The following is an 18,944-nucleotide window of genomic DNA, read 5'->3' on the forward strand; positions in this document are numbered from 1 at the left end:
AAATAAACAACCCAATTGTGATCTATATATAGTGGTGTGTATGAATTACATTTATATTTTGATGAGGAAAAATAAATAAATTACTGCTCTGATCGGGTCCAATTTTGGTTATTATTCGTTAACGTATTGATTGACCAGTTTGTACTTCCGAATTTGTATCCAACTTTATTCCGTGAGAGAAGAGGAAATCTTGGTTTTTGTTCGTTTTGATGGGAGAAACTGTTGTCTTTTGGATCAGTGTTCGATTAGTACATAATTACATAATTAGTGACTAAATTGCTCGATTTCTCAAGTAGAGGAACCACGATGGAGTTAGGATTTTAATCCTAAAAATGGACGGAAATTAAGAATAAACCGGTAAAGTTTATTCAAACTAACCAAAATTCTAGTTTTTTTTATGGTGATATAGATCATGTCACATGCCTCTTGTAAAAAGGTTTGAGTGATGTGTCACTATTTATGAATTCCGTGACATCATTTTTGGTTTTCAAGAATTTGCATCATATGATCTATGAAGACAAGCTTTTTAAGGTCGAAGGTTGTAACCTTCTTCTAGCGAGCCTTTGCTTTCTTCCTTTGTTAAGGACCTTTGTACTTTTGCCACTTGAAATAAACAGTAGATTATGGAATCTTAAGGCTTAGGCCATCCCATTTCTCAACGTCTCACCAATTGATTTCCTGAGAACATTGATCAATTAACAATTTGAAAGTAGTCTACAATAGACACCCTTTTGAAATACAATCAGATAGAAAAAATACATGTCAGTTTTTAGCAGCTGAGATCATCCAAGTTGGTTCGGAAAATAAAGTCCCCGCCCTCTAATTCATCTTGATACAGATTTATGGATGGCCTCTCCAACTTCTCATCACTCGATTGTTTATCATCTGACGACCTTCTTCCCTGGAAGATTAATCTATCATTAGTTACAGATGGTATATATTGACTATTTAAGCCTCAACAAGCAAATATACCAGAAACCTTTTTCAGGGTGTAGAAAAAATAGTGAAATCCATCACCGAAGGTACTCCACTCTACAGACCAGGTGAATTGTGGAGCCTCAAATAAAGGGCGCCTGAAATGTGGCTGCAGGACGACGACCCAAGTAAATAAAACAAAACTTTGGAAGTAGAGAGAACGAATTAAGAATTATTATTAAGACCACCTGGCCAAAAGAAACTGAAATGTAAACGCCATCTGGTTTCAGCACCCTATGAATACCCTCAAGCATCTTCATGACCTTGGTTACTGTTGCAAGCCGGGGATTCCATGGGTCACCACTCACCACTATCCACGAACAACACCTCCTTTTTAACACAATAGACATTGTGCTCATAACACGGAAAATTTAGGTAGTGAAGATATCACAATAATACTGATGATGGTAATAGTTGAAACCGGACTTCAAAGCCGAACAACAAAGAAAGCTATCTGAGATGGTATTTTACCATGGTTCCTTTCTCAATAACAACATCAAAACACTCATCACTAAAAGGCAGGTCTAGCATGTCAGCTTCCAGAACTTTAATTTCTGAAGATAGAGAATATTGTCAAAGATATTCATTAGTTTTTGCTTCTAAAAAAATTCAATTGGACTCCAGCTATGAGTTTAAACAGAATAATAAGAACAAGAATATCAAAGGCATGAGCAGAAATATGATGGTATTTAAAAGTGGTCCATGCTTTTGCTAAAAAAAAATAAAGTCCTTGAAGCGGCATCCCTAGGTTGCAACGAGTCATGGACTCACGAGTTCATCTCCACATATTTCCTTATAACAAAAAGGAAATACAAATAAGTTTTTTGGTTTCCACTTTTCCTAGTGAGAATTTACTAACAAATGACTACTAATGTGAGGATCAAAGACTTGATGGTTTGACTCATTGGACCACAATACCACACAACCTACATAAACACATGTATTGATACATTCAGTTATTATAGATATGTATAGTAGTTATGTATGTATAACATAAAAGATGCCTGAACTAAAGTGACATACTTTGCGACTTGCAGTTCCAAGTTTGGCGCTTGTTTATATAAACTGATTGTTATGGATCAAAACAGAAGAACATCCATAAATACTTTGAATTTTATTCGTTTTTTCAATTTTGCATCAAAGAAAGTTCATGTTATCAAAGACTATGAACTCCAACTTGCATTGATCAGAACAAAAAATAAGGAAGTGAGGATATAAGCTCTTTTCTATGATCAATAAGCCAAACACTCCAATTGTAAATACACTTTCACCCGAAATCATCAACATACCTGTAAGACCTTTAGACAGTAACTTCTTCTTCATGTTCTCCACCGCAACAGCAGATAGATCAATGCATGTTATTTCTGTAAAGCCATCTTTATATAATTCCTCACCCAACTGTGAAGTTCCACAACCCAGCTCCAAGACCTACATAATAACATCCATCTTATCACCACCGCCTTCTCGAACCATCCACAAGTTTAACAGAATATAGTATCAGTAAAACGCAATGCAAAAGAACAAAACACCAGCAATAGAAACCCAAAACCATCAAAACACCATGTACTGATTGTGATTCAAATGGATGGCTTTGATTTAATCCAGTTCAATATAAATATGCATTGTCTTAAACCCTCAGCTAAGATTTAGTTTTCAGTTAAACAAACATTACATGTACAAGTGGTACAACTAAGATTTAGCCCAGTTTGATCGAAAACCCCCAGAACCAAAAACTGCAGAGCAACCTACGGAAGAGTTGGGATTGAATGAGGTGCCGAAAGTGGGAATAGTCCTTGAGCCACTCGTAATGCTCCTCAGTAGTGAACCGCTCATCCCTGAAACAAACAAGAGTAGGGATTACCGGAGTTAACAAAGGAAGATGGGTATGGGACTATGGGAGTATGGACTTCCGTGATGAGTACCAGTATTGAGGATCGAGGTAAGCAAGAGTTGTGGACGGGACATCGCGACTTTTCTGAGCTCCGTTCGTTGTACCCATTTTGGGGGTTTTAGTGTTTTACTTCGTTTTTCTACCAAAAAAAGAGCAAATGCACTCACAACCCACTTTCAACTTGGGTTTGTTAGTTTGTTACATTTATGAAAAAAATTCAGCATCAGTGCTTCAATTTTGTGACCAAGGATTATATATACATGTACTACGAGAGCTTATTCCCTACACGGGCCGTGTATATACACGGGGATGTTTGCATGCCACGCGCTATTAGTGCTACTGGTCAACTGGTGTCTGGGGCTGACCTGCACATGAAACACATCACCTCCATCCCTCCACCCCTTCTCTGTACAAACCAGACAACACACTCCTTCATCTCATCCCCCGCCCCCTATTTGATTTGTTTTTTTTGTTTTGGTTACTGTGCCGCCGCAACCTCCCCACCATCCATCGAATCAACCTCAGAACCGAAGTCATCGGCGACAATCATCGCCTGAGCTCCACTTAACTATCCCAATTCCCAATTCTCCTTCTTCGGTTAAGAAATCTCACTCCCAAATCTCAGTTCCACTTTAAACCACAAGAACTCAATTCGGAATAATAAAAAAATTATAGAAACAGAGTCATAATTCGAATTGAAATGGGAAGATCATGAAGTTATATGTTGAAGGTCTGGGAGCTCAGCGATTGCAAAGCTACGACGGCGACTTGATTGCAAGACTTTGATCACCTGGTTGTATCTCCTCTTCTCATTTGATTATAATCTCAGAATTTTGAAAGATGGGACTCTTAATGCATCTGAACCCCAGATGCAGCTATGGATGGTTTTAGGAGCCTCACCCTCACGCGACTCTTAGATTAAATTGGCGTCTGATCTCAGACGACCTTAAAATACATCCACATGTTGATTTGAACGGCCTAGATGATCCGTCCATATACACGGCCCGTGCATTGAATAACTTTCGCATGTACTACCGCTAAATCTAATCCTATTATCGTTTTGGATTCTTGGAATGAATGTCATTGTTATTGGTAAAATAACTGTTTTCTGCTTTGAAAATGTGTTTAAAATATTTGTACTAACATTTCTGCATTCGTTATGCGAGTGCGTTTATTCGTTTTTATCTTGTTGTGTTTTAAAATAGACATGAAGTGAAAACTTAATCTTCAAACACCATGCACCAATGACAAATAAATTTAAACCCTAATTCAAGATGAAATTGAAATTGATTAAAAGAAAATTGAAAAAAAAAAGAATAAACAAAATTACAAAATTTGTATTCTTTTCTCAGATCAAATCGAATTGTTTGCATTCACATGTTTTCAAATCAGTAAAAATTTGTATATGAATTTTTACAACGATAAAATTTGACTTCCCTTTGTAATCCAAGCCTCATTTGAAAACGATAATTAGAGAGGGAGGTAGAGCTTCAGCGATGTGAGAACAATTATTTGGGAAGGGTGAGCAGTTAAAGATGAGAGATTGAGGGGAAGATAAACGTGAAATTGGTTTTGAGATAGTGGTAATCAACTAAATAACTGAATTGCTTTGAAATTTTAAATATTATCATTCTACATACTTTTACTATTTTATCCGTCTTTAATTTATTGCAAAATTGGTTGAATAATTTTCAAATAAGGGCAACTGAGGAAAAAGGGGTTGGCGGGTACATAAGCATTGTTTGCTTAATTAATACCGATTTTGAGTTTAGAAATTAGGGTTTTTTGTGGGTTTGGAGATCCGACAACCTCTCATCTAATCTAGTCGTGTTCCAACATCTATTCAGATCCAAAATCGATTCCAATGTCCTCGCCTCAATCCCCTTCTACACCCAAATTGAAGTCATCGTCCTCGTTACCCATGAGAAATTTTTATATGCTACCGTAGTACTACGTGATAATGTCTAATGGTACTTCTTACCTGTTATAATTCAACACGTAGATTTATTGCACAAAAATTTTAATTTAACATGTTTTTATTATTTCTGAAATGACATTCATAAGTATTAATGATTTTAAACTAAGATTTCAAGTTTAGAGTTTAGAGTTTAGGGTTTAGGGTTTAGAGTTTAGAGTTTAGGGTTTTAAGGTTTGAGGTTTAGAGTTTAAAGTTTAAGAAAGAAACTTAAAATAGTTTTGACAAAATAACTAAAATATAATTTTTTAAGAACAAAATATTGATCATTCCTCCAATATTTCGTAACACTAATATTCATGTTTCAATTTCTGCTGATCACTTCTTATACTTTCAAATTTTAAACAATTTGGTTATTTCGTTAAGTTTCCGTCTAATTACACCATTAAGCTGCTGACTTAGCAAACATCACATAAGAAGGAAAAAAACCACTTAATAGTGTAACTGGACTGAGACTTAACGAAATAACCAAATTGTTTAAAATTTGAAAATATAAAAAATGATCAGTTGAAATTGAAATATGAATGACTAAACTGTCGAGTTATTAAAAATTGGAGGAGTGACCAGTATTTTTTTATAATTAAATCTTGCTTGTCAAATTGTGATTTAAATGGTAAACCACCGGCTATTACCATGTGGATGCACGGAAAAATTTATTCATTACCCCTTCTCGCACATTAGAAACACATCCTTGCTTCATCGTGTCGTTCCTACCAGAATTGCAACCTCTTTTTAATCCCTACCTATCCCGCCTCCACCTTGACCTTGTATACAATCCGAACTCAATACCCACGTCGTTTCCTCCTTCACGTCATAGCCATGTCAGTAAAATTGACGAAAATTGGATGTGCTGCATCACGCCGGTAGGAAAATTAAAATTATCACATTAGTAGTTTTGTAAGTATGGGTATCAATTTGGCATTGCCACTAAAATTAAGGCATTTTTTTCCATACACTATTATTCCTTGGTATTACTGTCTTTTTTGTCAATTAAAAAGCTAGTCATTGCACTTGTGCACATATGGGAAATAAGAACACATGCACAACCCTAATATATTTACCCATTACCTCAAATAACAATTCTGCGTTCACTAACCTCAAAACTGAGCCTATAAACTATGAAATTTAATAAATAGCCTATAGACAAAATTTTACGTTAATTTAATAAAACTAAGCAATCTCATTAGCCTTACAACTAAGAAGGTGCGTAAAGATAAGCACAAGTTCCGGACCACCCGCATTATAACATTGCAAATGGCTATTCGATTGATAAATCGCCCAATATCGATGTATTGGGGGACGACTAGTACATTAAGTTGGATAACGAAGTTGGCTCGAGACAATTTAGTGCAGATTTGTATATATTGTACGTGGTGATCAAGACATTCTATGTGGCCTTTGCTCATATATGTTTTTTTTTTTTACAAAAAGTTTTGGTGAGAGCTTGGTTACGCTATACCACCATCGTCAGGGCATACCCACAACCTCAACCCTGAAGGACTTACGACGGACATATACTTGTCACATCACCCTCAAGTATGGATTTCCGTAAGAGAATTTACAGATTGCGAGCCAACGAGGCCTACTGGCAGCAGAGATCAAGCCTGTGTGGGTGATACACCTCAAGTCCGCCCTTGCCAATTGAGCCAAACCTTGTTGGCGCCATTGCTCATATATGTTGTGGTGACGATTACCATATAATGGGCACATATATATTATCATGAAAAGGTGTAGTTAAAATACGGTACCATTTCTAAATCAAAGACTAATCCGCCAAATAAAAAAAGTAAAAAGAACTATTACTTCTCTAGAACAAAAGATTATTCAGAAGAAAAAAACAATCTCTTTGAAAACGCTCTCTCCCTGTTGAAAGAGCCGCCACAACAACAATTGTCGTAGTCCACCCGTCTGGTGAGGCTTGCCTCATTGTTGCCATGAGGCCGCTGGACGGGTGTTGTTAGTTTGAAGTTATTTGGCTTTGCAGATCGGTGATGCCCGAGGCTTTGCTGACTTGATTCAGTTTGTGTTTTTGCTGCTTCTTCGAGTGTGCATCATGGGATTGGTTCCGGGCATGGCGCGAGAGGATGCTTGCTTCTTGACAGTGGCAAAGGCTTTGTCTTCTTCATCAGGGTGGTGGTGATACTCCTCGGACGTTGGACTTCTCTCTTTGGAGTGTTTTGGTGCTCCTGGAGTCTCTTCTTCTCTTTCGGTGGGGAGGCATGCGTCTTGATCTCTTGAATGGGCAGCTTCTTATGGTCTGTTGGAGTGGATCAGTGGGCAGTGGGGCAGTGGTGGTATTGTGCTCGAAGAAGTTGAGTTGGGAACAAGGATGGGTTAATTGTTTGGGCCTAGGGTTTTGTTGTTTTTGTGGGCTTGTTGACTTTATTTTATGCTAGTACCTAATTTTATTTTTCTCTAATAATGCTTCTCCATTCGAATGAGTGTGTAGTGTAGCGGGTCTCGACCTTATATTGCGTTTAGTTTAGTTTTATTCTGTCTAGTGGATAGTGCATGCTAAGGGTGGTTTGTCACCATTTGCATGATCTTTGTGATCATAGAGCCTTGTTGCTCGTATTGACTTGATGTCTATTGAATTTGTTTTATTCCCCTAAAAAAATTACGGTAACATTAACAACATTAACGAGTATTTCATTTCAGTAGTGATCGATGCAGTTTATTACAAGGTTAACCCAATGGGGTGGAAACCAAATGCTAAAGGACAATGTTTAACCTAATAATTCCATTTCATTAAACTTTGTATATTTAGTGCAATGAAAATTAGAGAAAAGCTATCGCTCACCACGCACATTTTATTACTTCTCTTCTCGAGAGAGAATAGTGATTCAGTTAGCTAGGCCGCTGGGGGTTTGTTATATGCTGCAACTAAATTATCCGGCTAGCTACTGGCCGGCCAACAGATATATCGATCAACAGAATTCGAAGGCATGCAGTACGTTGTGGCCGGGATTGTTCCCAATTATGGATCAATGATCATTTACATGAGAAATCACAGTTAATTAGAACTAACACTATATTTAACCTTTGTTTTCTTCTGAGTTGTCTATTTCTGCGATTCCTGTCTGGACATGTTTGTCCCAGTAGGAATCTCCACGTGTATGCCGCCAGACCCCAAACCCATCTGCAACCAAGATCACGTACCCAGAGAATAGTCACGTACAGAGACTAGTAGCATGCAAACAATTTTTTCAATCCAAATTATCGAACCAAGAACACACATGAGAATGGAGAAATCGACAGCGAAGTTCATCTGTCCCAATTTAATTCTTCCAGTCCAAAACGCTCAAATCAAACCCTGACAACCACCCGTTGGATTCAAGAACCATAACTCTCCTCCTCAGTCTCTCATACGTGGTTACTGTTATTTCCATGGTGATTGTGGCCAACCCATCATCACTCATTCCCTCTTTAAAACCCCAATTCTCACCACAACAACGTAACTTCTCCACCAAATTTCTTATCTCCCCTGAAACTCCAACACAAAACACCATGCTTGATATTTGGTCATGGATTTGCGAGCTACCCAACTTGTCCCGATGGACCGAGTCGGACCCTTCACTGGTGTTCGAACTCGCTAGCTCCGGACCGAGCCCCGGAAACTCCACAACTCGGTCCATCCAACTCAGAGCCGAGCGAAGTTCCGGCTCCAACATTGACACTCTAGTCACTATCTCAGTTTGCTTGCATGGCTTTCAAAATCTTCCCAAGAAGACCCTCTGGATTTCTGATACGTGCTCTCTGTCTTCAGACAAACCCTTCCTCCCTCTGTTACTCCAGCTTCTCCAGGAGATCATATCCCGGTCGCCGACGGCGCACGACAGCACGTGCCCCCGTTCTCAGCTCCAGGCCCTCAAACCCGACCCGATTTCTTGGGTCATGGACTCCCACTCTCCCGAGTCTTTCTCCAACTTCTTCGACCTCGTCTTCATCACTCGCCTCTTCTGGCTCTGCGCCTGTGACGCGCCGAGTGAGGTCGGCTCCCTCTACTTCAAGTCCTTGCTGGCTCCTAACATTGAAGGGTTGATGTCCAAGCACGCGCCGGCGCTGCGGACGTTCTTGATCACAGTTGGAGTGGACGCAGAGCTCTGCTTCATGCGCACCCTCGGGTATATGTTAGCAAAATGGTGCATGGCGAGGCAGGTCGGCGTAGGTTTACAGACCCTACCAGCTCTGACGGCGCCGTCTCAGCAGAATCTAGGATTCTCCTACGCGAACGAGGCTTGTGGGTATTGGGTGCTGAAGGGATATGCGCCGGTGCTCGGAATGAGGACCACTCGGTCGGTCAACGTCCAGACGGCTCAATTTCCGGTTTTGGAAACGACCAAGGACTCGGTGCTGAAGTACGCTCTGGCTCACCAGCAGCTTGAGGCGGTTGTCCAGGTGGAATATAACGTCGGATTCTACGACGGGTTTATTCAGGTGACTGCTCGTGTCGATAATCTACGCTTCCACATGGTGAGTCTTGGATTCACTAAAAATAAGGAGATGGACTTGGCTGATGAGAAGTATTTCCCGTCGAGAATCCGGATTTGGGTTGGGCCTGAAGTCGGGGCGAATTACGTGCATGGATTGAGTTTGGGCCGGTCCACGGATAACGGGGAGAATGAAGTGAAAATGCAAAATATTATGAAGGGTAGTTTTGGAAAGTCAAAAAATGCGCGGGTGAAAGCAGCAATGAGGATGTCAATGAGGACGAGGAAGAAGAATTGGAGGTGGGACCAGGATGCCGAAGGGAACGCCGCTGTTTTTGACGCCGTGTTATGTGATAATGTGACTGGTCATGAAGTGACCACGTGTAATCCGTCAATTGGTGCGAAAAGTGATAATAATGGGCTACGTGGACGATACACGGGTGCGAATAGGGCGTTTACTAAAACGGGTGGTTTGGTGTTGAGTGGAGATGAGTATGGGGATGGAGTTGGATGGAGATTGAGTAGAGAGATGGAAGGGAGTGTGTTGAAGTGGAGAATAGGAGGGAAGGTATGGTCGAGCTACTTGCCAAATGAGGTCAACACTAGTTATTGTGAGACTAGGTGTGTGGAGTGGTGTGATGAGGTTGATTTGCCTTTGATACTTGGAAAAATCAGTGTATGAGTGTACTATATTTTACTTTTCATGTAATGAAAACTATAGGATATATATAATGTATTGATGTAACATATTTGATATAATGATATAAATCTTTCAAGTACAGTCTTGATCCAAAGCCCCAGTAATGAACAACAACGAGTAAATCTAGTGGCGAATCTAATATTGAAATGTCACATGGGCTAATTTAACAGACAAAAAAATTTGCTTAAACGTACAATTCTTTTTAAAATTAATTAAAAATGACAAACATACATAAATTTATTAATTTAATATATATTTTTAAATTTGCTCAAAGGATGAACATCAGACATCCTGAAAAATACATTATAAATTTCATAATTACTTAAAAAGTAATCATCACAAACTAACACAACAACACTGAATCAGAAACTAAGATATGAGAAATTTCTCCCACAAATCTATTGTCTCAATATTGAACCTTAAACCATTCAATTCAAATTCCACCAAAAACTAACTTCAATATAAAACTTCATACTGCACAGATATTCCGAACATTCAAACTTCCAAATTGAAGTTAGCAATTAATTAAAAGTTTAAAATAATGTACATAAACATCTTCTTCTTATGCAAACAAGTCATCAGCATTCAACAACCAAATCACAAGTTCAGAGCCGTTACGCTTCTAATTAGTCGAACAAAACCCAATAGCATATTCATCAAAACAAACAAAACTCATCATGTCAAAACTGTTGAAATCAAAAACGTTAACAAAAACCAAAAACAGGAAGAAACTTGACATTTTTAATGAAAGAGCTTAGCGCTATACTTGTAGACAAGAGCTACAGTGGTCGGAGGAGCGGGGGAGCGACAATGGGTTTGAAGTCTTTGAATTGAAAAAGACAAGAGGCCGCCGAAGAAATGCAAAAAAGTGAGAAAGCATTCGTACTATCTCTATGTTTTAATTTTTTTTTTATGAAGCTGGTTTATTTTTATCTTTTTATCTTTTTATCTTTTTAACTTCACTTGGGCTTGATCCTCCCCCGAGTGAATCCCTATAATGGCACGTAGCAAATGAATATCCCTGTCTTGTGAAACCCTTGATATCTACTTGGTTTCTATCAAAACTGCATGGATTGTCATCGGTGATTCATATTGGTTCTCTAGGGTAGGGCAACATCGGAGAGACTATACGTGAAAGTTAGTCTCAGTTTCAGAATAGTTACATAATGTGAAGTTCCATGCATATGATATTTCAGTTTTTTTTTATCAACTTAAACTTCATTAAAAAACAAGGTTACAACGAGTTTGGATCTGGGAGTAACGCAATACACTGGAACACACAATTTTAACAGAGAAAATTGCTAAGATAGAAAGACGGAACACATAGAAACGGGCAAAGACACAAGAAAATAAACAGAAACAGATAATAATAATCACAATCATGACTAACCCTAGTAACTATGCGTATTACATCCGAGTAGGTTGGTTTTCTGTCACAATTGAGAACCAATAATCCTTTTGCGCTTGGACGTAGACCACGGCAATCGTCGAAACTAGCTCAATCAGAGGGCCCAAGGAAGACATAAACAACGACTTCCGGCAAATAGGAAGTGGCACCACCAAGCCACCAAGGCAGCCGAGCACCCACCAAATCCGAATGCCGAAAACGTAGGAGAAAAGGAGACGGACGAGAAGGGAAGAGCACAATCAAGGAAACGCCACACGGAGTGGAGGACATAGTGACTTCCGGTGAAGGAGAGCCACCAAGCTACCCAAGCAACCCAGCAAGCACCCAATCCAATCGACGAAAGCGCAGGAGTGTTATTGGTGATTTTCTGTTGCTGCACAAGCCATTGTTGTCCAACGATTTTTAACGAATTTCAAGTCGAATGTTTGTCTCAAAATTTGTGAAACCGCATCAGGAAATGTTCATTTATTCAAGCGAAATTACGTTGCTGGAGTTTGCATAATCTTGAGGAACATATTCACAGTTACATATAAACTGTTGGACATTATAATTTCCAAGAGTAAGACTCCCGCAATCTCAGCTGCATCTCTTACGTACATGAATATGAAAACTTTGCATACCCTTGATCCAAAGTTCAGATTTACTAGCACCTATATATGGTTCTGTTACAGTTTAATAGATGGTGTTATTTGCCTTATTTCTGCATATATAGAGGACCTCAAACTAAACAGAACTTGTCCAATTTTCTTCAGATAGGATAACTTTGGAGAAATGAGGATCATACCTTGTAAAAAATTGATGGGACTAGAATATTCATATGGATGGTATATATATGGACAATGCTGGAGGCTTCAGGTCCTCATACCTGTTCATTTACAAGACATGAGATTGATTAAGTTTTCATTAAAACAACAATGGTCCTATCTATTTATATGGATGATTGAAACTAGTTAGTCAGTACTGAAAAACAGAATGCCTTCTGAGGCGTGGTGAAAGAAAAATATACTTCCCTAAGCAGTAAAGAGTAGGAAATCTCATGGAGCAACTAAAATGATACAAGGAAGATGCTTACATGGTGCAAGGTGATTGTGGTTTTGGCTTTGATTTTTTTTTTCTCAGAAAGTATTTTGGCTTTTGTTTGTTATGTTGGTATGTGTCACTCTGTATTTTCTATTGGAATTTTCACTGTGCTGTTGACTAACAAGGTACCTGGCTGGGATGCATTACCTGCAGTGGGTGTTGAAAGGAGTGATGTGGTTGGAGGACTAGGAGATGGTGATGAAGGGGGCTTGAAGTCGTCATACCTGCAAGCATGCCATAATAAAAATGAAAGAAGATAACACATTATTTTTGAAGCACAGGTAAAAAGTGACAAGAAACAAATTACACTAGTTCAGATTTAGAGCAAACCATAAACGATCAGGAAAAACTTACGCATGGTAGGGTGAATGACTATGAGTGGAGTTCTGGGGAGAAACACAAATACTTGCAGTGGCATCACTCCCTCCACTTGATTGTGACACGACTTCTACCGGCGCTGAGGGCTCTATTTTCTTGGGACCAGCAGGCGTTGGGCATGGAGAACTAGGTGGCTTGAAATCCTCATAACTGCCAAAACCATGTCAGCTCAATCTAAAGTCATCGTGTGTCTATCATGTGACAGTAAAGCTTAGAAAAACTTACACATGGTAAGGTGAATGACTATGAGTTGATTTCTGAGGAGAAACCTTTTCAGCAACACTGCTAGTGATTGCCTCTACCACACCGTTACCTCCACTTGTTTGTGATACAACTTCTACTGGTGTGGAGGCAACTTCTACCAATGCAGAGGCATCTGAAGGAATTTGTTTGGGACCATTTGGTGTAGGTCTTGGAGAAGTAGGTGGCTTGAAATCCTCATAACTGTCAAAACCATGTCAGTTTATTACTTTGTCATCACGCATCTATGCAACAGGAGCATAAGAATAACTTACACAAAATAAGGAGAAAGAGGCTGTGTTATTAGCACTTCTTGTGAGGGAGAGCTTTTCTCATTAACAGAAGCAGAAGACACGGCATTGTTGGTTTGCTCCTCTGAAATAACTTTTGAATCTTCCTGAGAAGGGGTGGCCTTCGGTGCTGAAGGCGTAGGAGATGTTGGTGGCTTTAAATCTTCATAGCTTCATTATTTGGGAAAACAGCAGTTAGATTTTCTTCAAAAAAATAATCGACATTCCAATTTTCTTCAAGTTCGCTTACGCAATATATGGTGATGATGCGTGTTTCACTGGCACTTCTTTAGCCGGTTCTTTCTCAATGGGAGTGCTTGGTTTCTCAGATGTGATACTCTGAGAAGATTTTGGTGCAGAAGCAGCAGCAGCATCACCACCACCACCAAATTCCTAATGACACCGAAAAGAACTTTAATTTGTCTCTGGCAGTCCTAGCAATTTGCTTTGGTGCTATTATGATTTTTTCTGATGACACAAATAACTTGCTTGATTCAAGCCATAGGCTAGAGAATCCAAAACTACACAGACCCACCTATCCATCCAGGTAAACCACCTCATTTGGAGAATAAATTATTATCTTAGCTAATAAGACCCAGAAGAGAGAGTCAATTTTTTTCTGTAAGTCGACCAGGAAAAATTAATTCCATGAAAACGCCCTACACCCTCTCTAGTCAAAGAATTTTCAAAAAAATTAATGAAAAGGAATGTTGCAAAGTTGTATTTGTTTTAGAGCTAGGACAGTGAGTTCAATTTAACCGGTCTGAAGATCTGATTTAAATGGATCTCTTCAGTGGTGTTGTGATAACTTCATAACTAAGAGAAAAGACTCCTGTAATCCAGGGCCACTTGGAAACCTCAATGCTCTCGGATTAAATTTTCTTGAAAAACATGAACTTTCTTTTATTTGAAGGCAAAAAAGGACCAAAATTCTTAAATCAAGAAATGCCAGCAAAAGAAAGGAGCAACACACCTTTGGTGAGTAAGCCCTTTGAGATGGTATCTTTGCCAAAAGTTTCTCCAGAGGAGTCAATGGAGCAGTTGTTTCGGCAACTACTTCAAGTACTTTGAAGTAAGAAAGGCCAGGATTTTTGGCAATGCTTGCCATTAGCTCTGCTACCTGTATCAATTGATAAAAAAAGGTTTTATTAATGCTGATTGAAGAGATTCAGGTTTCTCAAATCATATTGCAGATATACCTATCTATCAATATTTCTATTTATAGGGGAGAGTAAAAGAAGATCAGTTTTAACAAGATATAAGTAGAAATATGGCACGAGTAAAACCAATTCTATAATTTACATACAAGAAAGCTACAAATAATATAACGCGCAAATAATGGGTGTCACCGACTGAAAAATAGCATGGACGCATAAGAACACTCTACCATCTAATATTCTACTAGGGCTGTTTCATTGAGGTTTACCATCATTTTCTGTTTCATAATATCATGGATGGAATAACTTGTCAAGATTTTCAAAGAAAAAGAGAAGAATAATAGGCTCAATGCAAGATTTGATATAAACCCAATGATATGACAGTTTGAAAAACAAAAACTGTGCTATAGGCATTGTCCAATAAAAACAACTGTAACAGTAAAACACAGATACAATTTAACATGCCCTTTTTACACAAAAACACATGGTGAAACTCCAGATAGGGAAGATAGAGAGTCGCAAGTAATTGTGTCATTTTCAGCAGAAAAGGTGTGGAGATGACAAAAGACAAGGAAAGAAGCAGGATTATGAGCCTCTTACAAGAAATATTTTTCAGGACTTTGTGCATTCAGATAGTGTTATGGTTTCTGGAAACATGTTTAAGAGATTAATGCTGAAGACGGAAGCATTTGAGTATTTTAACTCCATGCAGAAGTACCTGCAAGTTCGACACTAGACCACCAAATAAAGTATCTTCCCTTGCGAGAGTAATATTATGAGTTTCCTTGAAAGCATCAGTGGGACGTTCCATTCCACCAGGTCTCACTATCTGAGAAGACCAAAGTTAAGTAATGAAAGAACCTATAACCTCTGAATTTTATTACATATAAAACACTCACAGTGTAGGGAAGTCCACTGGCTATCAGTGCCTCTTCTGCCTTTCTTTTCCAAATCAGGACACCCCAAAATAAACTGTGAGAAAAAAAAAAAAAAAGAAGAAGAAGAAGAAGAAGAAGAAGAAGAAGAAGAAGAAGAAGAAGAAGAAAACTGAGTCAGTTTAGCCAAGAAAAAGAACCCACATATTACAATTCACAGGCCACTTATAAGAGACAGATCTCTAATGTTCACTAAACATAAGAAGTGATAGAGACTTAAGAACTTACTTAAGAATAGCTGCAGGAAATCCGACCTTGTTTGTTCCCAGAGATGTGAGCAATATGAAGTGGTTAACTTTTGCAACAGTTGCTGAACATTGATAGCTGAATTTGTCAATTTTTTTATCTTTTATTTGATAATAAATCGCAGGTTAAGTCAAGTCAAGAACAAAGATACAGTACATGCATTCTCAATAGGAATGATCAATCACCACCTCAGTGCACTAAACACAATTCCAGCTTTATTTTTAAACGAAAAAAGCATCAATTTAATGTCACACATGGGAAACTGCTTTCCTGTTACATGTTCCAGGCAAAGAGAATGAGTGAGTCAGGATTAACGGCTAAGATTACACAGCACCAACTAAGATCGTTTCGGTGCAGTTTAACAGAGATATTTTGAGCACTGGAAAATATCAACAAATTTATGCAGAAAAAGGGTAAAGTAGAGCACAGCAAGCATATTTGTTTTAGTTTTTCCTTTCACTGGATCATTGCATCATCCAAGGTGATGATTTCCACTAAGTCTAGTATGATTATACTTGCACATGATCCAGTAAAGCCTGGTACTTGCAAATTCTTATATTATGTACAACATGCAAAGTGAAAATTAAAGGCTACCAGTTGATTGACTCACATACCTGCCTCTATAAGATTTTTAGTAGCCATATAGTCAATTCGATATGGTCCGGTAATATCAAAAATCTCCTTCTCGCTAGCACCAATGCAGCACAAGACTACAGATGCGCTACCCAATGCTGGTCCAATCTGATCTTCTTTCTCTAAATCGCACTCCACAATTTCAAGCTTTTCTACAGCTGGGCTAAAGACCAAAGCTACCTGTTATTTCCTAGAAGAATCATAAATTGTAAAAGCTAAAATCTCATTATCAAAATCTATGTTGCCTTTCAGTTTTTCCTCCTCTTGCCTTGATAGTTTACAAAAGGAAAATGCAAGAAGAAATTGATAGTTGTAAGCTTTAATCTTACGTTGGCTTCCTTGGCCTGCACTTTCAACATCAAATTTCATTTGCTTAACACTCTGCAGAAGTGTTATTTTAATTAGCATAACTCTGATTTAATGAAAAGTGGAGGAAAAATAATATCACAATAACAATTGTACTTGCACAAGGGTGGCTGCCCTCTGAGCACTCCTGACACCAGCTCTGACTTGAAACCCAAGTTTCAGAAGCTCCCTGAATACGAAAATGAATGCTTAAAAATTCTAATGGACTAGTGAAACCATATTTTAAAGTAAACATGGAGTTTGAAGAAGTATATATAAACCTTACTGCTCGTGAACCAACTTTACCAGTAGCACCAGCGACAAATACCACATTTGCATCTTTCAGACCTACTCTTCCCCTAACCTCCTCAACACTCTCTGAGCTGGAATTCTTCATGCCTAATGAAAGCAACAAAAATGAGTTACACGGTGGTGGTGAAAGAAGGAGAGTGCTTATCATTACCAACTTCTTACAAAAGATGTTAGTGTCACATATGCAGTCAGAAGTAAAAGTCACTTCCTTGTGCTGTACTCTTCCTCACCATAATATAGTCAGCTCATGCAAGATGTAGCATATATTCTGACAGATGAGAGTAGATACATTTAGTTTATCCATGTCTCACATTCTATTAGGGAACTACGACTTGATTACGAAGACCATTTGTACAACCCTTTACTCCTTTTTTTTTTGGCTGCATTTGTGATCTAAAGTTCTTAGAGATATTTATTAAAGTTGAAATCGACTTAAAACTATTACATGTAGACTGTACAGTTTGCACATCATTAAACTTCCAGAGTCAATTTGAAAATAAAAGAATCTCCGCTAATGCTAATGACCCCAGCTCTTATTTGAAACTCTGTACAACTTAAAAATAACAGCTTGCAGCTTCCAAGGATTTTATATTACCTGATTTATCTCACAAAAGTACCCAAATTTTACTTAAATAATTGTCTGTATGTATTCCTACATTACAATTTCTTCCTAGCACTAATGCAAGTAGATAACCAATTGATCAGACATACATTTCTTCAGTTTTAATGCCTCCATATATATTTTTTTCCAGAGAACTTGGAAAAATGATGCAGATTAAACAGTAAAATCTACAACCTATAGAAGGTGGGATCGTATCATCACTACATTTTTGCAAAGACAGAAGATACAGATCAAACCACGATTGCATGAACACGTGAAAAATGTAGAAAGAAGACTAGAAGAGGAATCATAACATAGCAAAACTAAGCATCATAATATGAAACCAAACCAATAACCATCCCGAACCAAATTTATTTCATGTGTGAAAGAAAAACAAACCCATTTCCAGAAAGCATCGAAAACAGTTATCACATACCTGAAGCTTGAGCCTTGATACGAAGCAATCCAAGCTTTTTGACATTTGGGTACCTCTTGGAATTGGAAACCTTGAGGAGCTGACCACGCAGAAAAGGGTTGTCTTTAAACCCATTATGGGATAAAGAGGAGGGTACGGTGGTTACAGTTGGTGACTGCAAGGAGCAGGCTTCCATTGCAGTTGTGGGATAATTTGAAGTGTTAGAAAAATCGAAGAGACATAAATGGTTTTATTATCTGTTGGTACTTCCTCAGTTTGGAAGATGTGGAACTCTCCACAGTCCATGGATATGATGGACCCCGCCTTAAATTTCTTCTCTCTTCAGAGTCTCAGATTGTAGCTGGCTTCTCGATCGCCTTCTCCCATTGTTTTGTGGGCTGCATCTTTTCCCAAATTTTTTTTAAATTATATTTTGAGAAATTTTATACACACGTTGCAAAATGTTAGATACACATAACCTTTTTAATAAACTCATCAATGTTTCAGGATGAAATAATTGTGTATTATTGAATAATATGGGGGCCTATATATAGGCTTTACAAAACCACAATCCCGTAGGATTCAGAGTTCTAATCTATTACGGAGATGCTAATCTATCTTCTAACAGGAAACCTATTAGGCTAAGACACACACAAGGATATAATAATAATTATCCCGGAATAATCAACTGATTTTGTGGGTATGATAAATTTGCATTTTATATTGTACAAATTATGGACATAGCTAACATTAGGCCTTAGTGGGAGAAGTTCGAATCTTGTTGATGTTAATTAGAGTTTAAATTTTAATTTATTTTTAATAATTTAGAGAAGGAAGTGTTTTAACATAATCTCTGGGCAGATTAGTCTCTGGGCCTAGAAAAGCCTTTGAGATACCAATATAGTTTACATTTGTAAAAATTTTCTTTTAGTT

General features: G+C 38.1%; 3 protein-coding genes across 6 annotated transcripts; 1 reads left to right on the plus strand and 2 right to left on the minus strand.

Moving 5' to 3' along the window:
- Window positions 1–680: 680 nt before the first annotated feature.
- On the minus strand, window positions 681–2,974 carry LOC126785143 (uncharacterized). The gene is given in 9 exon segments (XM_050510755.1): window positions 681–901; window positions 980–1,084; window positions 1,164–1,280; window positions 1,282–1,305; window positions 1,447–1,529; window positions 2,265–2,403; window positions 2,725–2,740; window positions 2,742–2,810; window positions 2,898–2,974. Coding segments are annotated over 9 exon segments (762 nt in total). The 3' UTR covers window positions 681–769.
- A 5,254-nt stretch (window positions 2,975–8,228) lies between these two features.
- On the plus strand, window positions 8,229–9,953 carry LOC126783832 (uncharacterized). The gene has a single exon (XM_050509364.1). The coding sequence runs from the start codon at window positions 8,229–8,231 to the stop codon at window positions 9,951–9,953; it is 1,725 nt and encodes a 574-aa protein (XP_050365321.1).
- A 1,257-nt stretch (window positions 9,954–11,210) lies between these two features.
- On the minus strand, window positions 11,211–18,221 carry LOC126785129 (protein TIC 62, chloroplastic). Of its 4 annotated transcripts, none has more exons than XR_007671025.1 (16): window positions 18,033–18,221; window positions 16,965–17,082; window positions 16,801–16,873; window positions 16,668–16,719; window positions 16,320–16,496; window positions 15,688–15,769; window positions 15,424–15,496; window positions 15,243–15,353; window positions 14,341–14,487; window positions 13,618–13,760; window positions 13,353–13,538; window positions 13,063–13,281; window positions 12,814–12,987; window positions 12,607–12,683; window positions 12,164–12,244; window positions 11,211–11,752 (listed from the first exon to the last, which is right to left on the minus strand). XR_007671025.1 is itself a non-coding variant. In XM_050510737.1 (15 exons), the coding sequence occupies exons 1-15, from the start codon at window positions 18,205–18,207 to the stop codon at window positions 12,231–12,233; spliced, it is 1,821 nt and encodes a 606-aa protein (XP_050366694.1). In that variant the 5' UTR covers window positions 18,208–18,221; the 3' UTR covers window positions 11,790–12,230. The 4 variants fall into 4 exon arrangements, 2 of the variants coding, with proteins under 2 accessions (XP_050366694.1, XP_050366695.1); XR_007671024.1 differs by lacking the exon at window positions 11,211–11,752 and adding an exon at window positions 11,790–12,041; XM_050510737.1 differs by lacking the exon at window positions 11,211–11,752 and having other exon boundaries at window positions 11,790–12,244.
- Window positions 18,222–18,944: the final 723 nt, after the last annotated feature.

The sequence above is a fragment of the Argentina anserina genome, chromosome 2 (genome assembly GCF_933775445.1).
Source record: "Argentina anserina chromosome 2, drPotAnse1.1, whole genome shotgun sequence".
Classification (NCBI taxonomy): Eukaryota; Viridiplantae; Streptophyta; class Magnoliopsida; order Rosales; family Rosaceae; genus Argentina; species Argentina anserina.

Bases quoted from the DNA above. Each gene is read 5' to 3' on its own strand.
- LOC126783832 (XM_050509364.1), top strand. From the start codon at position 8,229: ATGGTGATTGTGGCCAACCCATCATCACTCATTCCCTCTTTAAAACCC.
- LOC126785129 (XM_050510737.1), bottom strand. From the start codon at position 18,207: ATGGAAGCCTGCTCCTTGCAGTCACCAACTGTAACCACCGTACCCTCC. The intron at 16,497-16,667 runs GTAAGATTAAAG...TCTTTAGCCCAG, and splicing joins TGCAGGCCAAGGAAGCCAAC to CTGTAGAAAAGCTTGAAATT. The intron at 15,354-15,423 runs GTGAGTGTTTTA...TGGTCTTCTCAG, and splicing joins CCAGTGGACTTCCCTACACT to ATAGTGAGACCTGGTGGAAT.